This window comes from Crocodylus siamensis, chromosome 2 (assembly GCF_052110815.1).
Source record: "Crocodylus siamensis isolate JL-2025a chromosome 2, ASM5211081v1, whole genome shotgun sequence".
Classification (NCBI taxonomy): Eukaryota; Metazoa; Chordata; order Crocodylia; family Crocodylidae; genus Crocodylus; species Crocodylus siamensis.
Window position 1 is genome coordinate 169,213,270 of NC_143396.1, and position 20,577 is coordinate 169,233,846.

At 56.6% G+C, this 20,577-nt stretch overlaps 2 protein-coding genes and 1 pseudogene across 4 annotated transcripts; 1 reads left to right on the forward strand and 2 right to left on the reverse strand.

The window, feature by feature from the left end:
* Positions 1-3,885: 3,885 nt before the first annotated feature.
* Positions 3,886-4,055, reverse strand: LOC149871232 (U2 spliceosomal RNA; annotated as a pseudogene).
* Positions 4,056-7,797: 3,742 nt separating this feature from the next.
* RPS6KB2 (ribosomal protein S6 kinase B2) lies at positions 7,798-14,005 on the forward strand. Of its 3 annotated transcripts, XM_090032199.1 has the most exons (15): positions 7,800-7,919; positions 8,076-8,110; positions 8,331-8,451; positions 9,154-9,222; positions 9,319-9,466; positions 9,697-9,754; positions 10,290-10,390; positions 10,497-10,587; positions 10,708-10,798; positions 11,165-11,272; positions 11,530-11,592; positions 11,885-11,962; positions 12,481-12,588; positions 12,849-12,961; positions 13,207-13,990. In XM_090032199.1, exons 1-15 carry the CDS (start codon positions 7,848-7,850, stop codon positions 13,376-13,378), a joined length of 1,428 nt encoding a protein of 475 aa, XP_089888325.1. In that variant the 5' UTR covers positions 7,800-7,847; the 3' UTR covers positions 13,379-13,990. The 3 variants fall into 3 exon arrangements, with proteins under 3 accessions (XP_089888326.1, XP_089888325.1, XP_089888327.1); XM_090032200.1 differs by lacking the exon at positions 11,530-11,592 and having other exon boundaries at positions 7,798-7,919; positions 13,207-14,005; XM_090032201.1 differs by lacking the exons at positions 7,800-7,919; positions 8,076-8,110 and adding an exon at positions 8,554-8,615 and having other exon boundaries at positions 8,379-8,451; positions 13,207-13,989.
* Positions 14,006-14,185: 180 nt separating this feature from the next.
* On the reverse strand, positions 14,186-20,555 carry PTPRCAP (protein tyrosine phosphatase receptor type C associated protein). Its single transcript, XM_090032202.1, has 2 exons — positions 18,992-20,555; positions 14,186-15,441 (listed from the first exon to the last, which is right to left on the reverse strand). The coding sequence occupies exons 1-2, from the start codon at positions 19,208-19,210 to the stop codon at positions 14,830-14,832; spliced, it is 831 nt and encodes a 276-aa protein (XP_089888328.1). The 5' UTR covers positions 19,211-20,555; the 3' UTR covers positions 14,186-14,829.
* Between the last annotated feature and the right edge of the window lie 22 nt (positions 20,556-20,577).

A 20,577-nucleotide genomic window follows, 5' to 3' on the forward strand; every position in this document is an offset into this window, starting at 1 on the left:
GCCTCCCCCTGGTTGGGAAAGGGCCTGCCTCTCTGGGCCTTTGTTCACAACTCAGCCCTTGGGGGCCTCATCTGTTATGTGGGTGAGGTGCTCTGAGGGTGTATGTCAGGGTTGCCTGCCAGGGTCTCCCAGCTCATCTGCTGCACCTTGAGCACAAAGAACTGGTCCCTGTGCCCCTCCAGTCCCTCCCTAGCCCATGCAGCTCCCCTACCTGAAGACTTGGTTTGGAGGCTCACTGGCTCCTTCAGACCCTTTCTGGACAGAGGCACAGGAGACTAAGCCAGGGCGTAGAGCAGAGGCGGGCGATTATTTTGGGCAGAGGGCTGCTTACTGAGTGTTGGCAAGTCATTGAGTGCCACATTGCAGGCAGCCAGGAGCAGATAAATATTTATTTTCTAAATTTTGTAGGGGCCCCGTGGGCCAGACAGAAAGGCCTGGTGGGCCACTTCTGGCCCGCAGGCCGCATTTTGCCCACCCCTGGCCTAGAGGGTTCTGGGGCTCAGATCTGGTGCAGGAGAGGATTTGCTGTCCAGACCACAGCAGCTTGCCAGTCCCATCTAGCCTAGATGTGTCTTCCTGCTCCTGTCCAGGCTGGTCCAACCCAGAGTGTCTCTTCCCCTTACATCCTTTGGCTAGCTGACCACCCTGTGAGCCACTGCCCCTGACAATGCCCTTCTGCCCCTCTCCCTCCAGTATCTGTGTTATACCCAGGAGAATTGGCTGAGCTGATCCTCCTGCCCATGGGGTTTTCTCGGCTTGGAGGCCTACTCAGTCTCCCAGGCAGCACAGCCCTTGTCCCATGGATGCTCAACTCTTCTGCTGGCCCCATTCCTCCTAAATACCATGTAACTACTCAAGCTTTGCCAGATGCTCTTGGGATGCCCTTCGTGCCTCCCTGGGGCAGTCCCTCTGAACCTGGCCCCCTGAGGCCATTCACTCAAGGGGCTGGTAAGTGGGGTGGCTCTTACAAGTAAGCCCAAAGCATGTATGCATTTGTGTAATATGACATGAAGTTGCCCCGCAAGAGCAGGTCAGTTATAGGGGAAGTGGTTCTCAGCCCCTGCCCCACCCGCTGGGGAAGAACTGGAGGCCCTAAACCTTTTACCTACCTGCAGGGCTAGGGCAGAAGCAGGGAGTTGTCAGCCACTGTGGCTTTAGGCCAGTCACCCCACCTGTAGGCTGAGGGCACATTTGTCTCTTAAGGCCATCTTTCCTCCAGAGCACTATGCTGCAGACAGGCCCTGGACCTTCCAGTAGAGCTGGGCTGAGCCAGCTCTGCAGGGAAGGCTGGTCAGTGGGGGATGGGACCCAGCTCATTCCTGCAACCCTATTTGCATTTTCTGGGCTCTCAGCACTCAGTGGTTGCCTGGAAGTCCCAGCTGGAGCAAGTTTAATGAGTATGAGACTCAATGCATCAGCAACCTGTCTGCATTAGGGTTGCCCATGCTGGTCAGGACTTTGCATTGCCTGGAGGGATAATGGGGGGCAGTGGGGATAATTGAGATCTGGCTGGGAGAGGGGGATGAAATGATTCTTACCCACCTGTGAGCTCAGCTGTCTCACACTACAGAAAGGTAAGTACTACCCTTGCGCAATTATATTAGAACATCTCAAGATTTTTGAATGCATGGAGTTGGAGTACTGAGTCAAAGCTGGCCCCCAGGCAGTACTAGGAGTCACTGACTACAGGGGGTGTTGACTCAGCACAGGGCATATTCTCCTCTAGGCCATTGCTCATGTTAATTCCAACATTAATGGTCCCTCAACCTCTCTCTGCCCCAAATCCTCCGCTAAAGAACTTCATCTGTTTTCTATATATGTGTGTCATATCCTTCAGACTGATGGTCTACCGCTGGCCTCAGTGGCCCGCCCTCCCTGCCCAGCCTGTTCCCTGCCTAATGGAAGCAAATACCAGTATCACCTTTCAGGTGAATTTTCCAGTGGTGAAGAAGTTGGCAACATGAGCATATGTTAAGCCTAATTTGCTTATTAACACATACTGCTCATGGCACAGAGATGGTTACAAACAGCACAGAAGGCATGCAAACAGACTGTCTTCCAGGGATCTCAGCCCAGCACTAATGCACAGCTCCGAGGAAGTAATGCTCTTTCCAGCACTGATGCAGGGCAGAGAACAAACTGTCCTGCTGCCTTCCCTGCCCATCAAACATTTATATAACTCAAAGCTAGCAACCCAGCATGCCTTGCCTAACATAGAAAACGCACTCTCACACTAAGTGTACAGAGAACCTTATATAGGTTTTTATCTGCACAGGAACCTCAGGAAATGTTAATCTGAATTACTTAAAGGTCTGGCTTTAAACTACATTAAATCCCTGTGTGGACAGAATTAAAGTAGCTTTTGTTCGATTTAGTTCAATTTGCTCTAGAATGGAAATGAACTTGAGCAAATGGAGGCCACTTTTATTCTGTGTAAGAAGGTCCACACAGGGTTTTAATGCAATCCATCCACCTGGAAGTTAATTCAGATTAATTTTCTTGTGTGCCCCAGTGTAGACAGGCCCTGAAAGAAGAAACTGGGAAGACTATATAACCATGCCACCTGGTGGCTGCCACTGGGATGAGTTCACCTGGCTTGTGCCTGGGGTGGAGGAACAGAATAAAATCATCTGATGAATCTTCCAACCACAGTGGTGCACAGACAGGACCAGGTCCAAGGGAGTGCTTGCTCTGAGAGCTGAAAATGGCTCCTGTGTAGGGTTCTCAAGTTTTTGAGCTGCTTTAGGGAGGAATGGCTGGTCTCAGTACTCCACAGGGTGGGACTGTATTGGAATCCAAAACATGGGCTACCTTCACCCCATTAATTAACCAATGCTATCAATGTTAGTCCAGAGCTGTGTAGCTCAGTCACTAGGCTTACTAACTAAAAACAAGAAGGACCTAGGGTTGATCCCAGATGAGGGTGGTGGGCTTCTTTCTCCAGCTGGGCCCTGAAGCCCACTTAGTACCAGGAACTACCTGGGGATAAAGGCAGCTGGAGTACAGTGGTGATGATGACCACTTCTGTCTTGTGCTGAGCTTAAAATAAACAGTTGGGTCCTGCCTCAGTAGTTTGTAAGTAGGACACTTTTATCTTATCAATGATGGTCATATGTGGGCCTCCAGTTTTAATTACAGCTCAGTCAATAATCCATGGCATTAGTGCAAGCGTGAGCTCAGCCAAACCTCACCTTTCCTACCTCATTTATTTGCAACCTTTGATTCCATTGGTTGGAAGGAGGTAGTGTCAGGAGTTCTTATTGTTCAATGGCAAAGCACCATTGGAGGGTATCTGTTATTGGCTGCTAACCCCTGGGTTGATTTAAGAAGCAAATCACCTCCCCCTTATAGAGGTTGATGTGGTAGTCTGGGAGGCAGCTAGGTATCCTCCAGGTCAGGAAACTCAGGTCCCACTGGGTCCTGGGTTAGTGCTGGGGGGTGAGGAGTGCCCTGCATGGGCTTACCTGCCACATGTGTCATTCATGCCAGCCGTGCATATGGCAGCTGCCTCACACATGTCCACATGGCTGGCAAAACAGTATGGAAGGTGAATGGGCTCCCCTATAACCTTAGCTGGCTGGACAGGGTGGGTCCCTGTCTCACAGCCTGGAGTCCTAACAGTGGATACCTCTTTGGAAGATGAATTAGCTCCCATCTCCCTGCTCCATACTTGTGGGGACTGATATGGCTTGAGTTATATATCGGGTAGGCAAGGTGATATCCTGGTCCCTTAAATGTTCTGAAGCAGATCCCAGCTCTTCTGCTGTTAATATCTTAATACATTTCCCAGGTCTTGTTAGGAATTAGGCCTCCCACTGGTGGCATAACTGGGGAAGTGGGGAGGAAAGCAGGATGGGATGCCCCCTCCCCGCCTGGCCCCCCAGGAATCTTTGCTATGGCAGGGACAGTCCTGCACTGCCCTACCATAGGAGGCAGGCACGTACAACCCTGCACCTAGCACCTTGCAAAATAAATAAATAAATATTTTTTAAAAAAAAATATATATATATAAAAAAATATAACACTTGATCTTAGTCAAAAGGCCGAGAAGTTATATATATAACTTTACCTCCAACACTCTGCCAAGCAGCCTTTGTGGTTCACTTGGCAGATAAAAACACACTAAAAACCTGTTGCACAGTTTGCACTGTGTATTTGCAGACCTGTGCACAGACAGTCCTGCCCCCAACAGTATGGGGTGGGGAAGGGAGAGTGAATAGGGTATCAGAGGCAGCTCCCAGGGAACTCACGCTATAGGGCTGCTGCCAACCTTGCCAACATTGATATAGCAGCAGTGGCAACAGTAGCATTTGCCATTATTGTATGGAGTGCTGTGGCAAGTAAGACTTTGTTCCCCTTTCCCTTTTTTTTCTCCCCCCCCAGTGGAAGGCATACCCTCACCCCTTGCCCTGGCCTGAGTGTTGAAGGAACTTGCTGTCCTTTTCTCAGTTTGGAGACAGTGTACTGCACATCACATCAGGTGAGGGAAACGCAGCCTGCTAACCTGCGGGAACTGAGGCTCAGCCATATTGGTCTTCAGAATGGCTCTGGTGAGTGGAGGGACCCAGCTAGCCCATCTGTGTTCACTGGAGACCACTCTGCTCCCACAGCCATAGGCACAACTCCACATGCTGGTGGCACAATAACCTACAGCCAGCCAGCAGCAATCAAATAGTGAAGTAGGCATGTGTCTGCTGTGCTGTGCTGGTGGAGGGGCCAGGCCACACGCAGGATTACAACTACTATTCCCTTGGAGCTTGAGGCTGAGTTCTGAGCTGTAGGTTTAGGGTCCCATGGAGCAAATTCTGCTGATGTGCCATGGAAGAAGGAAACAATGTTACGGGTCCTTGTGACTACCCAAGACTCAGTCATAGTATAGGGTGGTTCAGACAGGCGCAAGGAGAGCACCAAGCCACTGTTCAGCTGTTTTCCTCTGCCAGGCACTTCTAGGAGTTGGCTCAAGCTGACCTCAACCTCTCCAGGGCAGGGCCATTGCTCCTGTGAGGTTCGGTGTAGGCCAGAGACTCAATGACAGCAATGCATAAATGCCAAAAATCTCACAGAGTGGAAGCTAGTATGCAAACAAGCTATGTTATGCAAAAGAGTTTGCAAATAATTTACATATATAGCACACACACATCAATGCAGAAACTGGCAGCCACACCAAGGCATCTCCTTGACTTTTTCTGCAACCTGTCTCCTGCTGGGTATATCTCTGCCCCCTCTCAGACACCTTGTCACCCCTGGCATTTCCATCCCCCTCCCCTTCTCAGTCCTCTGCCCTCTTTATGACTCAGGTCTTCAGTCGAGCTGACTGCCCAGGAGCAGTGACATTTCAGGCATGACATCTGCCTTTGGGACCAGCTGGGAGCTGTGGGGAGAACTGGGCTTAGGCCCGTGCTTCTCCTTCCCCCAAGCATGGAACCTAGACATCCAGCTGCTGCACTTGCTCTGGGGAGAACCAGTGCTGGGGCAGGCAGGGCGGGGTAGGTAAAAGAGGGAGCGCTTAGGTGAACCAGTCTCGCAGGCCCTTCCAGCCTGACAGGGGACATACCATCTTCTCGGCCTTGAATGGACTCAAGTATAGTTAGAGGGTCAAGACCTGTCTCCTGCACTGCAGGCAAGCTGAACCTTGTGAGAATCTACAAATGCCTCCAAATGAGAGGATGTCAGCTACGCAATTTATGGCAATGGGGGATGCTTGTGGCCTTTCCTTTAGCTTGCTCCTTTGGCATTTTGGTGAGAGGCAAGTGAGACTAGGGGGCATATGAATTCCAAAGCCTCTGGGCTTGGGGATTGCACATAGGATGCCTGCCATGGATTTGGGAGTATCTGAAGCACCAGACTGAGGATGAGTCTGGGGGTTAGGATACTTGCCGGTGAGAGCACCACAGTCTTGAACAATTGAGCTCTGATCAGTCATAATTTGGAACTTAATTCAGAACTGATTTGGCCCTGGAAATGAAATAAAAAAAAGAAAAGAAATCAGCCCCTTTCAGCCTGGTACCTCTCCTTCCTGCCATACTGCCCCAGACCCAGAGGCCTCATTAGCCCCCACCACCCTCCACCCCCAGACTGCACTGACCCCAGGTGATTTCCAACAAATTTGGACCAGTGCTTCTGTTCTAACCCTCATCCCCTCCCCACTAACCATAAGCCCCTGGGGTTAATCAGCTGCAAGGGCATTGGCTGAAGGTGGGATCCTAGATGCTGGCTCTAGCACTGGGCGGGATGAAGGATTTTACCCCACTTCTGTTCCCCCCCAGGGGAGGTGCTGCTCTCTCAGATTGGAGCCTGTTAGCCACCCCCCAATCCACATCTTGGCAGGGGCCTATATACTTGCCCCTTGCCCCCACCCCCACCCCACCCCACATGAACACATGTGAACAGGCCTCCTGAGGACAGCAGCTGTTCTTGCCAGGCAGCCCCAGTTTCATGTATCAGTTGAGCTCTGAGATCCGATTACAGGCACTGGGCAGGGCAGCAGAGGAAGGGCCGGGTCAGATTAAAGATCAGGGAGAGAACGAGCGTGTGGGGAACGGGGGCAGGAGCAGAACAAGCCAACAGACCCTATGGGCCCAACAATGATCCACAAAGACCCTTACCCAGCTTCTGGGTGTCAGCCACAGAGAAGTGGCCCCCCCCAGGGCCAGAACATTTCTGTACATGCTGTATCCCTGCTGAGTGCCCGGACTAGCTCCTTTGGTCCATTCAGAGCTGAGGGGAAGAACCTGTCTGGTGGCATGCTGGGCGAGAGGAGCTGCCCCTAAATTTGCTGGCTGGGAAGGCATGAACACAGGGGAAGCGTGCAGCTGGAGGAGGGCTCCTGGAGTGGGGGAGGGGAGGTGCACAGCCTCCCCTGTCAAAGGCCCAGCAGTCCTGTGGGCTATGTGTCACTCATTCGCCTGCATGCTCCCATGTGTCTGTGGCTTTGTGAAAGTCTGGCTGTGCTTGTGCCCTGGTGAAAAACCCAGGCCCAAGTTCTGGTGCTGGAGGCGCGAGTCTACCTGACCAGGTGCTGGACACACTGCAGGAGGGAAATCACAGGATCATGGAGAGGGAGGGCTGGAAGGGACCTCCAACCCTCTGCCTGATCCAGGCTAACCCTGTGCAAATCATCCCATGCAACTTCTATCTGAACGCTACATGTGACTCCTGTCAACCCGGACACAACACAGACCTAACACCCGAACCTGCCCCAGGTGAAGCAGGGGAACCACAGCAGCCAGTGCTCCGTTTCTATGAAATGTCAGTATTGGCTCAAGAGATACCAAGCAGGGGGGAAGACCTCCTGCTACACAGGAAAGCAGAACCCTGCCCGCCCCCCCAGTCCACACCAGTCTGGCCGTGGGGCAAGAGCCTTCCCGATCCCAAATATGCCGATCGGTCTGAACCTGAGGGGAGGGGCAAGGCCCCCTGGCCAGGAACCTCCGGGTTGGGTCCGAGAAGGAGCACTGGCACGCCCCAGCCCACACCCAATGCAAACACCCTGACACATGCAGGAGAGAGCACGAGGGGCACAAAGACCCGGCGACGGCGGACCACAAGGCCGCCCTGCCCTCCTGCCCCAACCTGGCAGACGCCTGCACAAGCCAGGCCCAGCAACGCTCCTGTCCGCCGGCGGCTGTGCCCCGACGCTTGCCCAGGCCCCTTCACACAAGCGCTCAGCCTACATTTTCCAGCAGGCGCCGCGGCGCCCTGCCCGCCCACAAGCGCTCGGACTACACCTCCCAGCAGCCCCTGCTCTGCCCTTGTTTCCCGGCGGGTGACGTCACGCACGGGGAGGTTGGGGGGGGTCCCGGCGGCGCGCGGCGGTGACGCGGCGGGGGGGTCCCGGGGCCGCCGCCATGGCCGGGGTGTTCGACATCGACCTGGAGACGGAGGAGGGCAGTGAGGGGGAGGAGCCGGAGCTGGGCGCGGTGAGTCGGGGGCACCCCGGCTGCACCCACCCTGCCAGCCCTGCAGGAGCCGGAGCACCGGGCTGCCAGCCCAGCCTTGACCTTGGTGGTGCCAGGTCTGGGGCCCCGCGGCGCTGGGGCAGGGGCCAGGCTAATTTTCCTTCTCCTCTCTCCTAGGAGATGGACTTGGAGCTGCGGGGCAATGGCCTGGAGTAAGTCGCGCAGGGGACAGGGCGGCCCTTTTCTCACCTTGCTCTTCTTCCCCGGCGCGGGGAGGAGCCAGCGCCTTGGCGGCACCCAAGGACCTAGAGCTGGCCCCTTTTCCCAGCCGTCCCCCCGTCTGCTGCCCTCTCTCCGTGCCTGCCCCCCACCCCAGCTCCCTGTGACTCCCCTCCCGTCTGCCCCTGCTAAGAGCTGTCTCGTCCCCCCCAGGCCTGTGGGGCACTATGAAGAGATTGAGATCTCGGAGAGCAGTGTCAACAATGGTCCTGAGCGCATCGGCCCCCACTGCTTTGAGCTCCTGCGTGTCCTGGGCAAAGGCGGCTATGGCAAGGTAGGGGCGATGGCACAATGCTAGCGTGTGGCCGGGGGGGATGGGGAGGGCGCTCCATCCCTCAAGCACACCTGCCTCCTACTCCATTTCTTTCCCCTGCAGGTGGGGAAGGGCACTGAGAAGGGACCGTGTTTCACTTCTGCTTTTTTCTCCCACACCTTCCAGTAAGATGTTACTGTGAAAGACACCAAGGGGGCGGGAGAGGCCCTACGGCTTCAGGGCAGAGCGCTGGGACCCTTACCAGGGGCTGTTCTGGGGTGCTGCATTGGGGTGGGCATCTTGTCCAGCATGCACACTAATCAGACTGTTGGGTTAAGAGCTGCCTCAATGCCGTGTGGGAATTGGAGTCCAGGTCCCTTGGGCCCCCCATTCTCTTCTGTGGACCCAGCCTTTCAGCTGGACTGCAGCTCCCATGAGGCAGCCTCTGGGCCAGGGGGAGGTGCTGCATTATTCTTGGCAGTCCTGTGGCCACAGTGCAGCACGGGAGATGTAGTCCAGCTGGGGAGTTAAGCTCACAGAGCAGAATGGGAGCCAGGCCCCTTGCCCGCAAATTAGACCTCCCATGAAACACGGTGCAAGCACTGTGTGGTGCTTATGTGTGCAGGGGGAGTAGTCGGGAGTGGCCCACCTGACGCTGGCAGGGGATGGAGCTCCATGCCTGCCCATGCTGTGCGTGCCCTCATGGCCTCTGTTTCCCGGCAGGTCTTCCAGGTGCGGAAAGTGCAGGGCACAAATGCAGGGAGAATCTTTGCCATGAAGGTCTTGAAGAAGGTAACTATGTTGCCGACCTTTGCCCTGCTGTCACTGAACTCACGAGCGCCCCGCACTGGCTTCCTAAAGCTGCTCTTTGTGTGACTGTCTCTCCAGGCTAAGATTGCCTGCAATGCCAAGGACACGGCTCACACCAAGGCCGAGAGGAACATCCTAGAGGCCATCAAGCACCCCTTTATCGTGGACCTGATCTATGCCTTCCAGACAGGCGGCAAGCTCTACCTCATCCTGGAGTGCCTGAGTGGTATGTAGGGTGGGGCTAGGGCCAGGGGTGAGGGTAGGTCTGAGCAGTATGTTGGTGCCCCATTGGAGCCTGGTGCTCCCCAAGGCAATTAATGGCTTGGGATCCAGAAAGAGCTGGTCCCAGCTTGCCTCTGTGTCCACTCTGGAGGTGGGATGTGTAGGGCAGGAGCTGGGATGCATCTGTAAGGTTCATGCACTTTGCTCTGTCTCTCCTCCTGTGTGTGTTTGCAGGCGGAGAACTCTTCATGCAGCTGGAACGGGAGGGCATCTTCCTGGAGGACACAGCGTGGTCAGTGAAAGGCACTGCAGTCTGAGGGGAAGTCTGGGGCTGGGGTAGCTAGGCTCTCCCTCACAGCCCTTGCTCCTGCCCCACTCTGCACATTGTTCCCCTGGTGGGAGAGGCTGGGGCTGGAGTAGCCAGGAGCTCTTGTCAGCTGTGCTGTAACTCTCATTTGGAAAACATCCCCCCAGCTCCCTCTTCAGCCAGGTGGCTGCTCTGCCCTTGGCCCATGTCCTCTGTCAGACTTGGCACACAATATGATTGTATTGTGCAAGCATCCTGTGGGGAATGGGCCTTTGAAGCCACCTGGGTGCTGGTATTGAGCACAGCATCCCGGAGAAGACAGCTGAGGGTTGGAATCAGCCACCAGGGGTTGTCCAAGGGGTTGGCACCACCCCCTGCACTTGTAGGTAAAACCGCAGTATGCAGGCTTGGGCAATGTCTACAGGCACCCCCTGCTGGCAGTGGCAGGAACTGTTCCCTCCCTGCAGCACCTCCCCGCTGCAGGGCCCATATTAACACCTTCTACACATGTATGCCCTAGCTTCTACCTGAGTGAGATCACGCTGGCCCTGGGCCACCTCCACTCCAACGGCATAATCTACCGGGACCTCAAGCCAGAGAATATCATGTTGAATAGCCAAGGTACAGCTCCGTGCACGGGGGGAGAACGTGCCTAGGCCTGAGTTTCACCAGAAAATGCCCAGCGTTGCAGGGTCTGATGTTTGAGCTCTTTTCTCCTCTCCTAAAGGGCACATCAAATTGACAGACTTTGGGCTGTGCAAGGAGTCCATCCATGATGGAGCTGTCACCCATACTTTCTGTGGCACCATTGAATACATGTAGGTGACAGTGAGCCCTGCCCCAAACCCCGTGCTTCCCCTGCAGCCTCCTCCCAGAGATCTGCCCCTGTCCCCACCCTTAGTGGGTCAGTGGCTTAGGGTGCATTTGCCCATCCCTAGGGCTCCAGAGATCCTGGTGCGGAGCGGGCATAACTGTGCTGTGGATTGGTGGAGCCTTGGGGCCTTGATGTATGACATGCTCACTGGATCGGCAAGTCCTGCTCGTGCTGTTACCGGGGGCGGGGGCATGGCCGGTGGGGGAAATGGACACACCAAGCTGTGTGGGTGGGAGCACACTAACAGCGTGAAGGTGCCTTGGCCCAGCCTGGCATGGTGCCCCACCACCCTTTGCTACAGTCCTCCCATGTCACCCCATGCAGCCCCCTGACTCCCCCTGCTTCATTCTGTGCCCTCCACCCAGGCTTTTATTTTAAGCCCCCTCCAGTGCCCTTGTCCCAGTGCTGAGCTGAGCCCTGTCCCTGACCTGACCTGGACCCTCATTTGTCCCTCTTCGCCCCTGCATCTCTGGTGGGCCCCCTCCCATGTGCGCTCAGCCCTGTCCACACTTCCTTTGCAGCCGCCCTTTACTGCAGAGAACCGAAAGAAAACCATTGACAAGATCCTCAAGGGCAAGCTGGTTCTGCCGCCCTACTTGACTCCTGACGCCCGTGACCTGCTCAAAAAGGTACCACTTGTGCCCCCGCCCCCAGTAGTGGTGCCCAGATTGCTCTCGTGACCCTCAATCTGGTGCTTCTGGCCTTGAAATGGCTGACCCCAGCCCAGCAGCCTGCTTGAAACAGAGCCAAGCTAATCTTTGGGGGTTTGTGGGGGGCGTCGCACCAAAATGGCTATGACCACAAACAGCTGTATGTGGAGGGGACGAAGGAGAGGGAGTTGGGATCCACTTGCACCATGCTCTCATTTATTCTCCATCTCTTCTAGTTCCTCAAGAGAAACCCCGGCCAAAGAATCGGGGGAGGGGCAGGCGATGCGGCTGATGTGCAGGTAGACAGAGGTGGGGGGTGTCCTCTGGAGTAAGGGTGCAAGCATGGCATGCAGCTTCCCAAAGAGGTCCATTTCTTGCTCGGGGCTGTGATGCAAATTTGGGGCCCAGCAGGCAGCCTCCCCACACCTGGAATGGGGTGTGTGTTTGAGCAGAGGACAGGGAGCTTCACCCCACCAGACGTCTGCATGAGGAGCCCTGGGGAGGGTGCTTGGTACCTCTCCACCACTCGGATTGGGGGCTGCTAAGCTCAATGCTCCCTCTGACCTCCTGCCTGTGCCTCTGTCCCTGCAGAAACAGCCATTCTTCCGTCACGTCAATTGGGATGACCTGCTGGCACGGAAGCTGGACCCACCCTTCAAGCCCTGCCTGGTACTGCCCTACTCCCTTGCCTTGCTCCCTTACTCACTGCCAGTACAGGGTCAGTGCATGGCTGAAGTGGGCCTTGCCTGATTACAGTCCTGCACTCCAGGGGGCAAGACAGAGTCATTGCACTGCCCCCAGGGCACCTGCCAAGTCTGAGCCCAGCAGGCTGAGTTCAGCAGAGGAGCTGGAATCCCTGACATCAGGGCAGTGCTGGGCAGGGCAGGGCAGGGTTCTTGTCCATAGCGAGGCCTTGCAGCGCCAGGGGCCGAGGGTGACAAAGAAAGGGAGCCAGACATCCAGGACAGCAGGCAAAGTGGATGTGCCCCAGTTGGTACTGAAGTTCCCATCCCCATGGTCAGGGAGAAGTCGGGATAGGGGATGGGATCCAACTGTCTGGGGAAGCAGTGCAAGGCACAAGAGTCCAGCGTGGAGACCCTGGAAGGGGAGGGCAGGGTTTCTGGCTGGGGCTAGTACCAGGCCACCCTCCTATCTGCCACTGACCCTCCTCCCTTCCCCCGCCACAGCAATCGGATGATGACGTCAGCCAGTTCGACACCCGGTTCACTCGCCAGACTCCCGTGGACAGCCCTGACGATGCCTCCATCAGCGAGAGTGCCAACCAGGCCTTCCTGGTAGGGTCTGCCCCAGAGACTGGGACAGGCTGGGAAAAGAGGGCTGAAGGAGTCACCTTTGCCCAAGACATCCAGTGCTGTGACATCGTGGGAGTGGGTGGAGCTTACACTGCTCAGCCCCACCTTCCTCAGCAGGGGCATTGTGATACCGGGGGAAGAGAAGGGACTTACACTACCCAGCCCTACCTCCTCAGCAGAGGTGGTATGGGTGGCGGAGTGACTGAGTTGTCTCCTTGACCCAGGGTTCTGTCTCCCTGCAGGGATTCACCTATGTGGCCCCGTCGGTGCTGGAGAGCATTAAGGAGGGCTTCTCCTTCCAACCCAAGGTGCGCTCCCCTCGCCGCCTCAACAGCAGTCCCAGGACGCCTGTAAGGTATGGCCTCTGAGGTCATGGCCACACTCTGTCTTCAAGCACATCTTGCCTTGTAGGAGGCACCAGCTCCCATCCAACCCCAGAGCAGGGAGCCAGGAGTAGCAGACTTAGTAGTGGGGAATGGGGTAGGGGCACTAAGTCCAGTGCCCATGTGTGAGCTGGGGCAGAGGGGATCTTATTGGTTGAGTAGTGTGGGGTCCATCTCTTCTTGGCCTCCTGGAGTCTTATTTCCTCCTTCCTTTCAGCCCTGTGAAGTTCTCTCCCTTCGAGGCCTTCAAGCCCAGCCCCACCATGGAGCCTATGGAGCTGGGGTCCACACTGCCTCCGCCCCCCCCAGAGGGCACAGCGCCCCTGCCCATCAAGACCCCGGCAGGTGCCAAGAAACAGAAGGGGGGCCGGGGCCGGGTGCCGAGGTAGCTGTGGGGGAGGGAGGAAGCAGCATTCCTGCCTGGGCAGGAGGCTCAGCGTGGGCTGGCACAAGGGGCCCTGTAGGGGTGGTTCCCCATGCAGGTGCCTGACCCATCGGTGACTCGTGAGGGGTGTGTGTGACCCTCGGGAACTGGGTGGGGCTCGTGGGGCACTGGGGCCCCCAGCCCAGATGGACTTGGAAGGAGATGCTTGCAGTGCTGTGCTTCTCTGGCCCTGGGGGGGCCCAGCTTTGGGCAGGTGGGGTGGGTGCATTTGGGGTTGGGCACATGCCCTGGATGCCCTCCTCCCCATCAGCCACTGGCCTGTGACCTTTGCCTTGGGGCTCATAACCCTTCACTTGGTGCTCAGTTTTTATTGCTGCAAATCATGGTTGTGTTCTGGGGAGACGGGCTGACGTGGGTGGGAAGGGGACTGGTGGTAGGAAGCTGCATGAAGTGTGAGTGTGAGCTTTGTGTGTGTAGGCATGAGTGAGCTTTGTGTGTGTGTGTGGGGGGGGGAGTTGTATGCAAGCAAGGGTGTGTGGGCATGTGTGTGCAGGGGTAGGGGTAAGGCAGGATGGGTACTAGGCTCTGACCTGGGAGGTCTCTTGCAGTCCTGTGCTAAACGGTGCTCGGCATTTGAGGGGCGGCTGCATTGTGCCTGCCCCTGGGTGGGGAGGGTGCCCTGGCTGGGGGATGGGGGAAATGTCTATTGGGGCTGGCAAGCCCCCTGAGTGTGGTAGCAGGGCCCTTGCTGCTGTTGCCGCTGCTGCTGTATCTGTGCCAATTAAAGACTGGATCAGGCTGGAGTCTGGCCCACCCTTCATTTCAGGGGTGTGGGTTGTGGGTCACTGTCAATACTAGGTCTTGCGTGTGAGTTGTTGGAGGAGGTCCTTTCTGTGCTCATGCTGTGCTCCCACCTTTCTTTGGGATAGGGAGGTGACAGCAGGGCCAGGGTCCCTGTTCCTTTCCCTTACCAAGGCGTGGGTACTCAGGCTTCTCCACCTCCTTTTAACTCCACCCCTTGACACCTCTTCTTCCCATACAGATGAAGGGGCGGAGGCTGCCATACTGTGGGCAGTGTCACCCATTTATTAGTGCCTACAACAGAGCCGCATTGCCTGTACAGCCAATCCCACCTAGTGTGGAGATCCTTGCCCTCTCCCCCCTCCCCCCGCCTCAGTATCCCACCAGACTGCACCACTTTTCTCCGCACAGACTGCAGGCAGTGCCAGTCAGGGCAGGGGGTAGGGTTCCCTGGCACTGAAAGGAGCGGAGCAAGCTACACTTTTGGGGGACGCAGGGAGCAAGGAGTCTCTGGAGGGAGGAGTGGGGGGGTGCAGTCTGTTAGAGACTTGTAGAGCTGACAGCGTTGTGGGGTGGGGACGGACTTCTAGTGCTCCGGAGAAGCACCCCTGGATCCCCCAGAAGAGTTCATGCATGTCCTTTCCTCAGCTGCCCCTAGAGGGCAGTGACGTGTTGGTTTTTGGCCCCCTCCCCAGGGCTGTCCTCCCAGGTGGCTGTGCCGGAGAAGGAGTGCAGGTTGCTGAGCAGGGCTTCAGCGCTACCCCCCTCCATGGCACATATGGCCTCCTGTGATCCTTTGGTGGTCTCAAGAAATGCTGGGATGCTATCCACATCCTTGTCATCTTCTTCCTCCTCCTCCTCCATCTCATCCTGTTCCTCCTGGCTGTGCTGCTCCTGTCTTCCTTTGCCTTCCTCCACGTCACACAGCTTCTGTTCTTCCTCTTTCTCTTCCTCTTCCTCCTCATCTTCATCATCATCATCACACTCCTCCTGCCAGCTTTTCATGGAGGAAGACCTCCCTCGCAATACTTGCCAGCATGCCCTCAGTGCTGCCAGTGCCCGGTGGGGTTGGCAGAGGCGCTTGGGGTGGTACCTGCCATCCGAGTCCTTGCTCAGCTTGTGCCAGGCCAGGGCCAGCACCAGGAGCAGTAGCAGTAGGAAGAGGACCAAGAGGACCACAGTGATGGAGTCCTTATCCCCACTCTGGCTGGAGCCTAGCACAGTGCCTGGCAGCAGCAGGAGCAACGCTCCCCATGGCCGCAGCCCCTGCAAGGTGGAAATGGGAGTAGGGTTAGGTGCCAATTGGCAGAGATGTGCCCAGAGCCTTGTACTTCTTGGGCACTGTGCCAAGGGCCACCCCACCCCTTTCCCTTCCCTTCCCTTCCCTTCCTTAGCACCTGCTGGCAACTTTCCCAGCCTTGTACACCCCCTCTCCCTCTGACGCACGCACACACACACGCACGCACACACACACGCACGCACACACACACCTTAAGCAAGCGGTCTTTGCCTTCCTGGCCTGGGACTTTCCATGCTGTACCTTTCCCCAGGGCCTGAGAGCACCAGGCACAGATCCACCTACAGGTGGCAGAAGTAATGCATGCATGTCCCGCCTGGCTGCTAAAGGGTGTAGGAACTGCTGTTCCTGTTGCATTGCAGTTAAACTGCAGGCAGGTTGAGCGAGCATATGGATGGAGTAACCCCAGCATGTCACCAGCTCCTTACAGTAGCCAAACACAGGCATTGGGCTGTTTAGAATTAATTTCCAGCCCCTGTAGGTCCCTGGTGTTTTATCCCAGCCAGAAAACATCCTTGGCTTGGCCTGTCAGCAGAAAGAATCTTCCTCTTGCTAACTTTGTCCTTGAGTGTCTCCCCTAAACTGTTCTGTGCTGACAGCTGCTGCAGGTGGCTGTGGCTCAGAACTGGTGTCTTGGCTGCTCTGAACTGAGCCTGAATTGACAGTGCAGGCTAAACTCCTTAGCTAAAGGCTGCAGAGAGAGCAGAGTGGTTTATCAGCATGCAAGCTCAGTGCAGGCTTGTGCATGTGAGCAGCATCAGAGTTGGGTGGGGGGAGGGACAGGAGAAGTCCAGAGCTGGTAGAGCAGGGGGCCATCAGGGGAGAGGTATGGGTTATGCTTGGGTCTTGGGTTTTCCCTAGTTGCAAAGCCCTATGTCATACAGTGGAAGGGGCTGTTTCTGTTGAGCTTCTTCATAGCGCCTGCACCTGCTCTTGGGCCAATGACAGTTCTGAAGTCTGCTGTTCTCAGGGACTAAGACTGTGGTGTGGTGTCACTTGTTTGCACTACTGGGTAGCAGCAAGCATGGGCCATGAGCTCATACCTGTCATGCCTGGCTCGCAGCACCCGTGGGCGCGGGTTTCTGCCGCCTTCTGGGCTAGCTGACAGGAAGCTGTGGTCAGCTGCCGTTGCTATCACCAGCCCCAAAAGTGTAAGAGGCAGCTCTGCAACAACAGCAGGGCCCAGCAGAGACTCGTCCAAACCCCTGTGCCTCTGTGCTGGTAGCTAAAGCAGGAGGCTGAGTGGTAAGTCCGAACTCTGGTGTAAGCAGCCAGCTAGAGCCCCGAGCTGTAAGAAACTAAGCATTGCAGTCTGTACCCTGGGGGACTACATCCTCTCAGGGCTGGGGCCTGCCACTGGATGCTGGTGTTGCTTGGTGCTGAGCTATGGGATCCTACATTCCCCTGGAAAGCTTTCTCTCTGCAAGAGAGGTTTAGTGCACTCATTAGGGGTGGCTTCCAGGGGGAGGTAGATGACTTTGAGTCTTATGGAGAGGGCAGGGCAGGTCACTCGCAGCCTGTGTTGCAGTGGGTTTGTTTGGTAAAAAGATTCCTCTCTCACCTAGCAAGATGTAGCTGGCTCCACACTGCCCTGGATAGATGATGGGGCAGGAGGTGTACCCATTAGCAGTGGAGTGAAAGAGAATGAAAGCAAGGCTGACCCCTACACATGGGCAAAGGGGCTTCGTGATTCCATTAAAGCATCCCCAGTTCAAACCAGGAAGTGCCAGGCTGTCTCTGGTTCCCACCAGCCTTGTCTGTGATGCCACCTCCTACCTGGGAACCAGCTTCTGCTTCAGCTCCATGTTACAGTCCAAGCAGATGTCAGCAAAGGGCACTGGCAGAGCTGGGGGAGACCCCAGGGCTGGAATGGTGGAGGGCTGTGGGCTATGTCTCAGGGGAACTGGCCTTTGCTGCAGTCCTCTCCCCCTCCCTGCCCTGTCCTGGGTGGGGGCATCCACTTTGACTGAGGATAGGGGGCTTCTGGCAGCAAGTCCAATCCATCTCTCTCCCACTGGGCCCCTGGGGTGATCAGAGCCAGTGGGGGGCAAAATGGGGGTGAGATGGGACCACAGGGTGGACTGTGGCTCAGTAGACTGTTGCCAAGAAGCTAAGGCACAGCCAGGACGTAGTCTTGGGGTAGCTGCATCCCTGTAAGGTCTCCTCCAATCTGGCCAGTGCAGGCTGTCCCCTCGCCTGAGTGCCTGCAGGCCAAAGTCCAGTGCCTTATCTATGTGTAGCCACTGGCCTGGCCTGAGTTCACACCCACTCCTGTGAATTCGGGGGTTCAGAACTTCAGCCCCAGCCATGCTCAGCACTCTGCCCCTGGCACAATTCCCACCCAAGCCTGGCATTCACGCTTCTGCCCTGTTGCCAGTGCCCATAGTGTGACAATGCGCCTTCCTGAGACAGCCCACAGTGCTGATGAGAATCCTGCTCCATCCCAGGCACCTGCCTCTCCTTATGCCACCCATGGGAGAAGGGGCTCAGATCCCCCAGCAGAGCTGACCCCCTTCTCCATCACCGACTCTTGTTAGTTCTATTCAGCGCCAGGACAGTGCTCAACTCAAACCATGAAGCACTCTTCCTGTCCTGTCCAAGTCTCTTCCTGTTCCCTTAATCCTCTCCCAAGCATCCCCCTCTGGGAGTGGGCAGGGCCAGAGTTAAGGTGAAGATGGGTGTAATGAAGGGGTGGAAGTGGCTGAAACCAAACAGCGGGGATATGTTGGGGGAGGCAGTCAAAGAGGGTGTGGTATGGAGGGCACAAGGCAGCCATGGAAGGGAGGAGACAGGGTGAGAGCCATGTGTGGCAGCGGGGACCTTGCTTTTGGCAGGTGGGGGGGGGGAGGGAATGGATTTCCCGTGGCTCTGCACCTGTGGGTTCACTGGTGCTTGAATACAGGGAGCGGGTGGAATGGGAGGTAGCTCCTATCTACAGAGCAGATCCCTCTGCCGTTTGGGGATGGGGAAAGCAGTGGGATGCGCCCCTGCACCAACCAGGTCACCACACACCGAAGATCAGCCTGTTATGATGGGGGTAACTCTTCCCTGTAGTCCTCCCACCAGAGGTTCAACTCCAGCCCAGGCCCCTACGGCATCTTCCCCGAGTTGGGATGTGCAGACATTTTGGGAGTGGCCAGGTGTGGGGGAGAGCTGGGGGCCCCACCCTGTACCCCTGCCTCTTCCAGAACCTGCCCAATGAAGAATGAAGTGGGAGGGTGTCCCCCAGCCCTGTCAGGAGCACCTTTGGGGTAAGGGAACTGCCCACATCAGCCATGCTGGAAACCAAGTGCTGGCGGACTGGCGCCATGTGCAAGAGACATGGCTAAGACTCCTGCGCCACTGGTGCCTCCTGCACCCCCTCCTCCCCCAGCATACCTGGCTCAGCCTGGCACCCCAGAAAAAAGTGACCTGCTGTCCTTCCGCCGCAGGGGAGCCTGCTTCTCATCCACACCCCCTCCTGCCAGCTCCACCACTCCCGGGGTTCCCCTCCCTTCTCTGGCACCTCAGGTCTCTCACCATTGTGAGGAAATGCCCAGGGCAGATCGCAGCTCCTCGCAGCACAGGGGCTTCTGCTCCAACTGGCTGCAAGTGAGACGTGCATGCAAGGCGGGGAGTGGGGAGGCAGTGCACATGCAGGTGTTTCCTGCCAGTGCCGGAGCGCAGCTGCCACAGTCTGTGCAGCCCCCTGGGGGACACCTTCTGCAAGTTGCTCAGAGGCACAGAGTCATTGTGCATAGTGGGCTACTGTGGATGGGTGTGAGGGGGGGAAGAACTTGGATTTGCCCCAGGGGCAAGAGCTATGGGAGTATCTTCCTCTCACACCCCCAGCCCTAGGAAGCTGGGCTCACCAGGCCCCAGTGCCCCACTGCTTGGCTGCTTGGCCCTTCTGGTGCCAAGGCTGAGACCTGCCCACATAATTACCTACAATGGAATTGGCACATGGCTGCCTGAGGGGTTTGTAAGCTCACAAGGACTTGGAGCAAGGCGGGGGGAAGGACACACTCAAGATGGCAATTGCAGTGACTGCAGGGCTGCCATGGTATAGAGGCCTGGGGCCGCCTGGGCAACTGCACCCACCCTCTGCCTCCAGGGACACAATCTACTGGGAGGTTGCTGCAGCCTGACTGGGAATTGTAGGAAGGTGGGTTGAAGAGCTGCCCTGCCCTTCTCACATGCTCCCTCATGTGTATGTCTGGGGTGCCCCCACACACCCACCCCTGCCCTGGTTGGGCACTCACCCAGCTTGCATGGGAGCCTGATACCAGTAGATTTTATTACAGGCTCAGTTCCTATCTGTCCTCCTTCCCCCTTGCACAGGCAGAAGGGCTTAGAGCTTAGCCCCTGCCACCTCTCTGTCAGCCCCAAAGGGGAAATGGTCCCCTTCCAGCACACCAGTGCAAGGGTTCACACACCCAACTTTCCCCCCGGCAAGCACTCCCTGGCTCTGCGCACTCTGCAGCACCATTTCCTGCCGTGCTTTGCTACCGTGTCACCTCGCTAGCTGTGACCACTGACTTCCTGCTTCCCACGCAGCAGCCCCTGCCTGAGCCTGACAGAAAGGCGCAAACCACAGCTGCACCCCCATTGCTGGAAAATGCTCCCCGCCCATTCTTTTTCAGTGCCGCATGGGCAGGAAGTCAGGGCACATCTGCCAAGTCCTGTGGTGCTCAATTACCCTGGCCCCAAATGGTACCATATTGGTGGCTCCATCTCTTGCCTCATGGTGTGTGGAAGAAAAGAGCCACTGGGACAGGCGGGGCAGAAGAGGGGTGAGGGGAGGAACGAGACACATTTAGTCTCCACCTGCAGGCTAAGTGGAAGGGGATGCTAGGAGTTTCCTGTCCACAGGAAGGGCCCACATAGCATGGCCTCTGATCTGCCAGCACTGCAGAGGAATCCACCAGATAACTCCTACTATGCCCCTCTCCATTAACCAGCTCGTGGGGGTGGCAGCCCCAGCTCTGATGGTGCCCTGTTGGGGCGGGCTGTTCCTAGCCTGTTCCAAGCACCAGCTGGGCAGTCTGGCCCTTGCCATTTCCCTGCCCTACCACTTTCAGGGTTTGCCATGCCAGGAGACGCACAGGCCCAACTGTTCAGTGCCA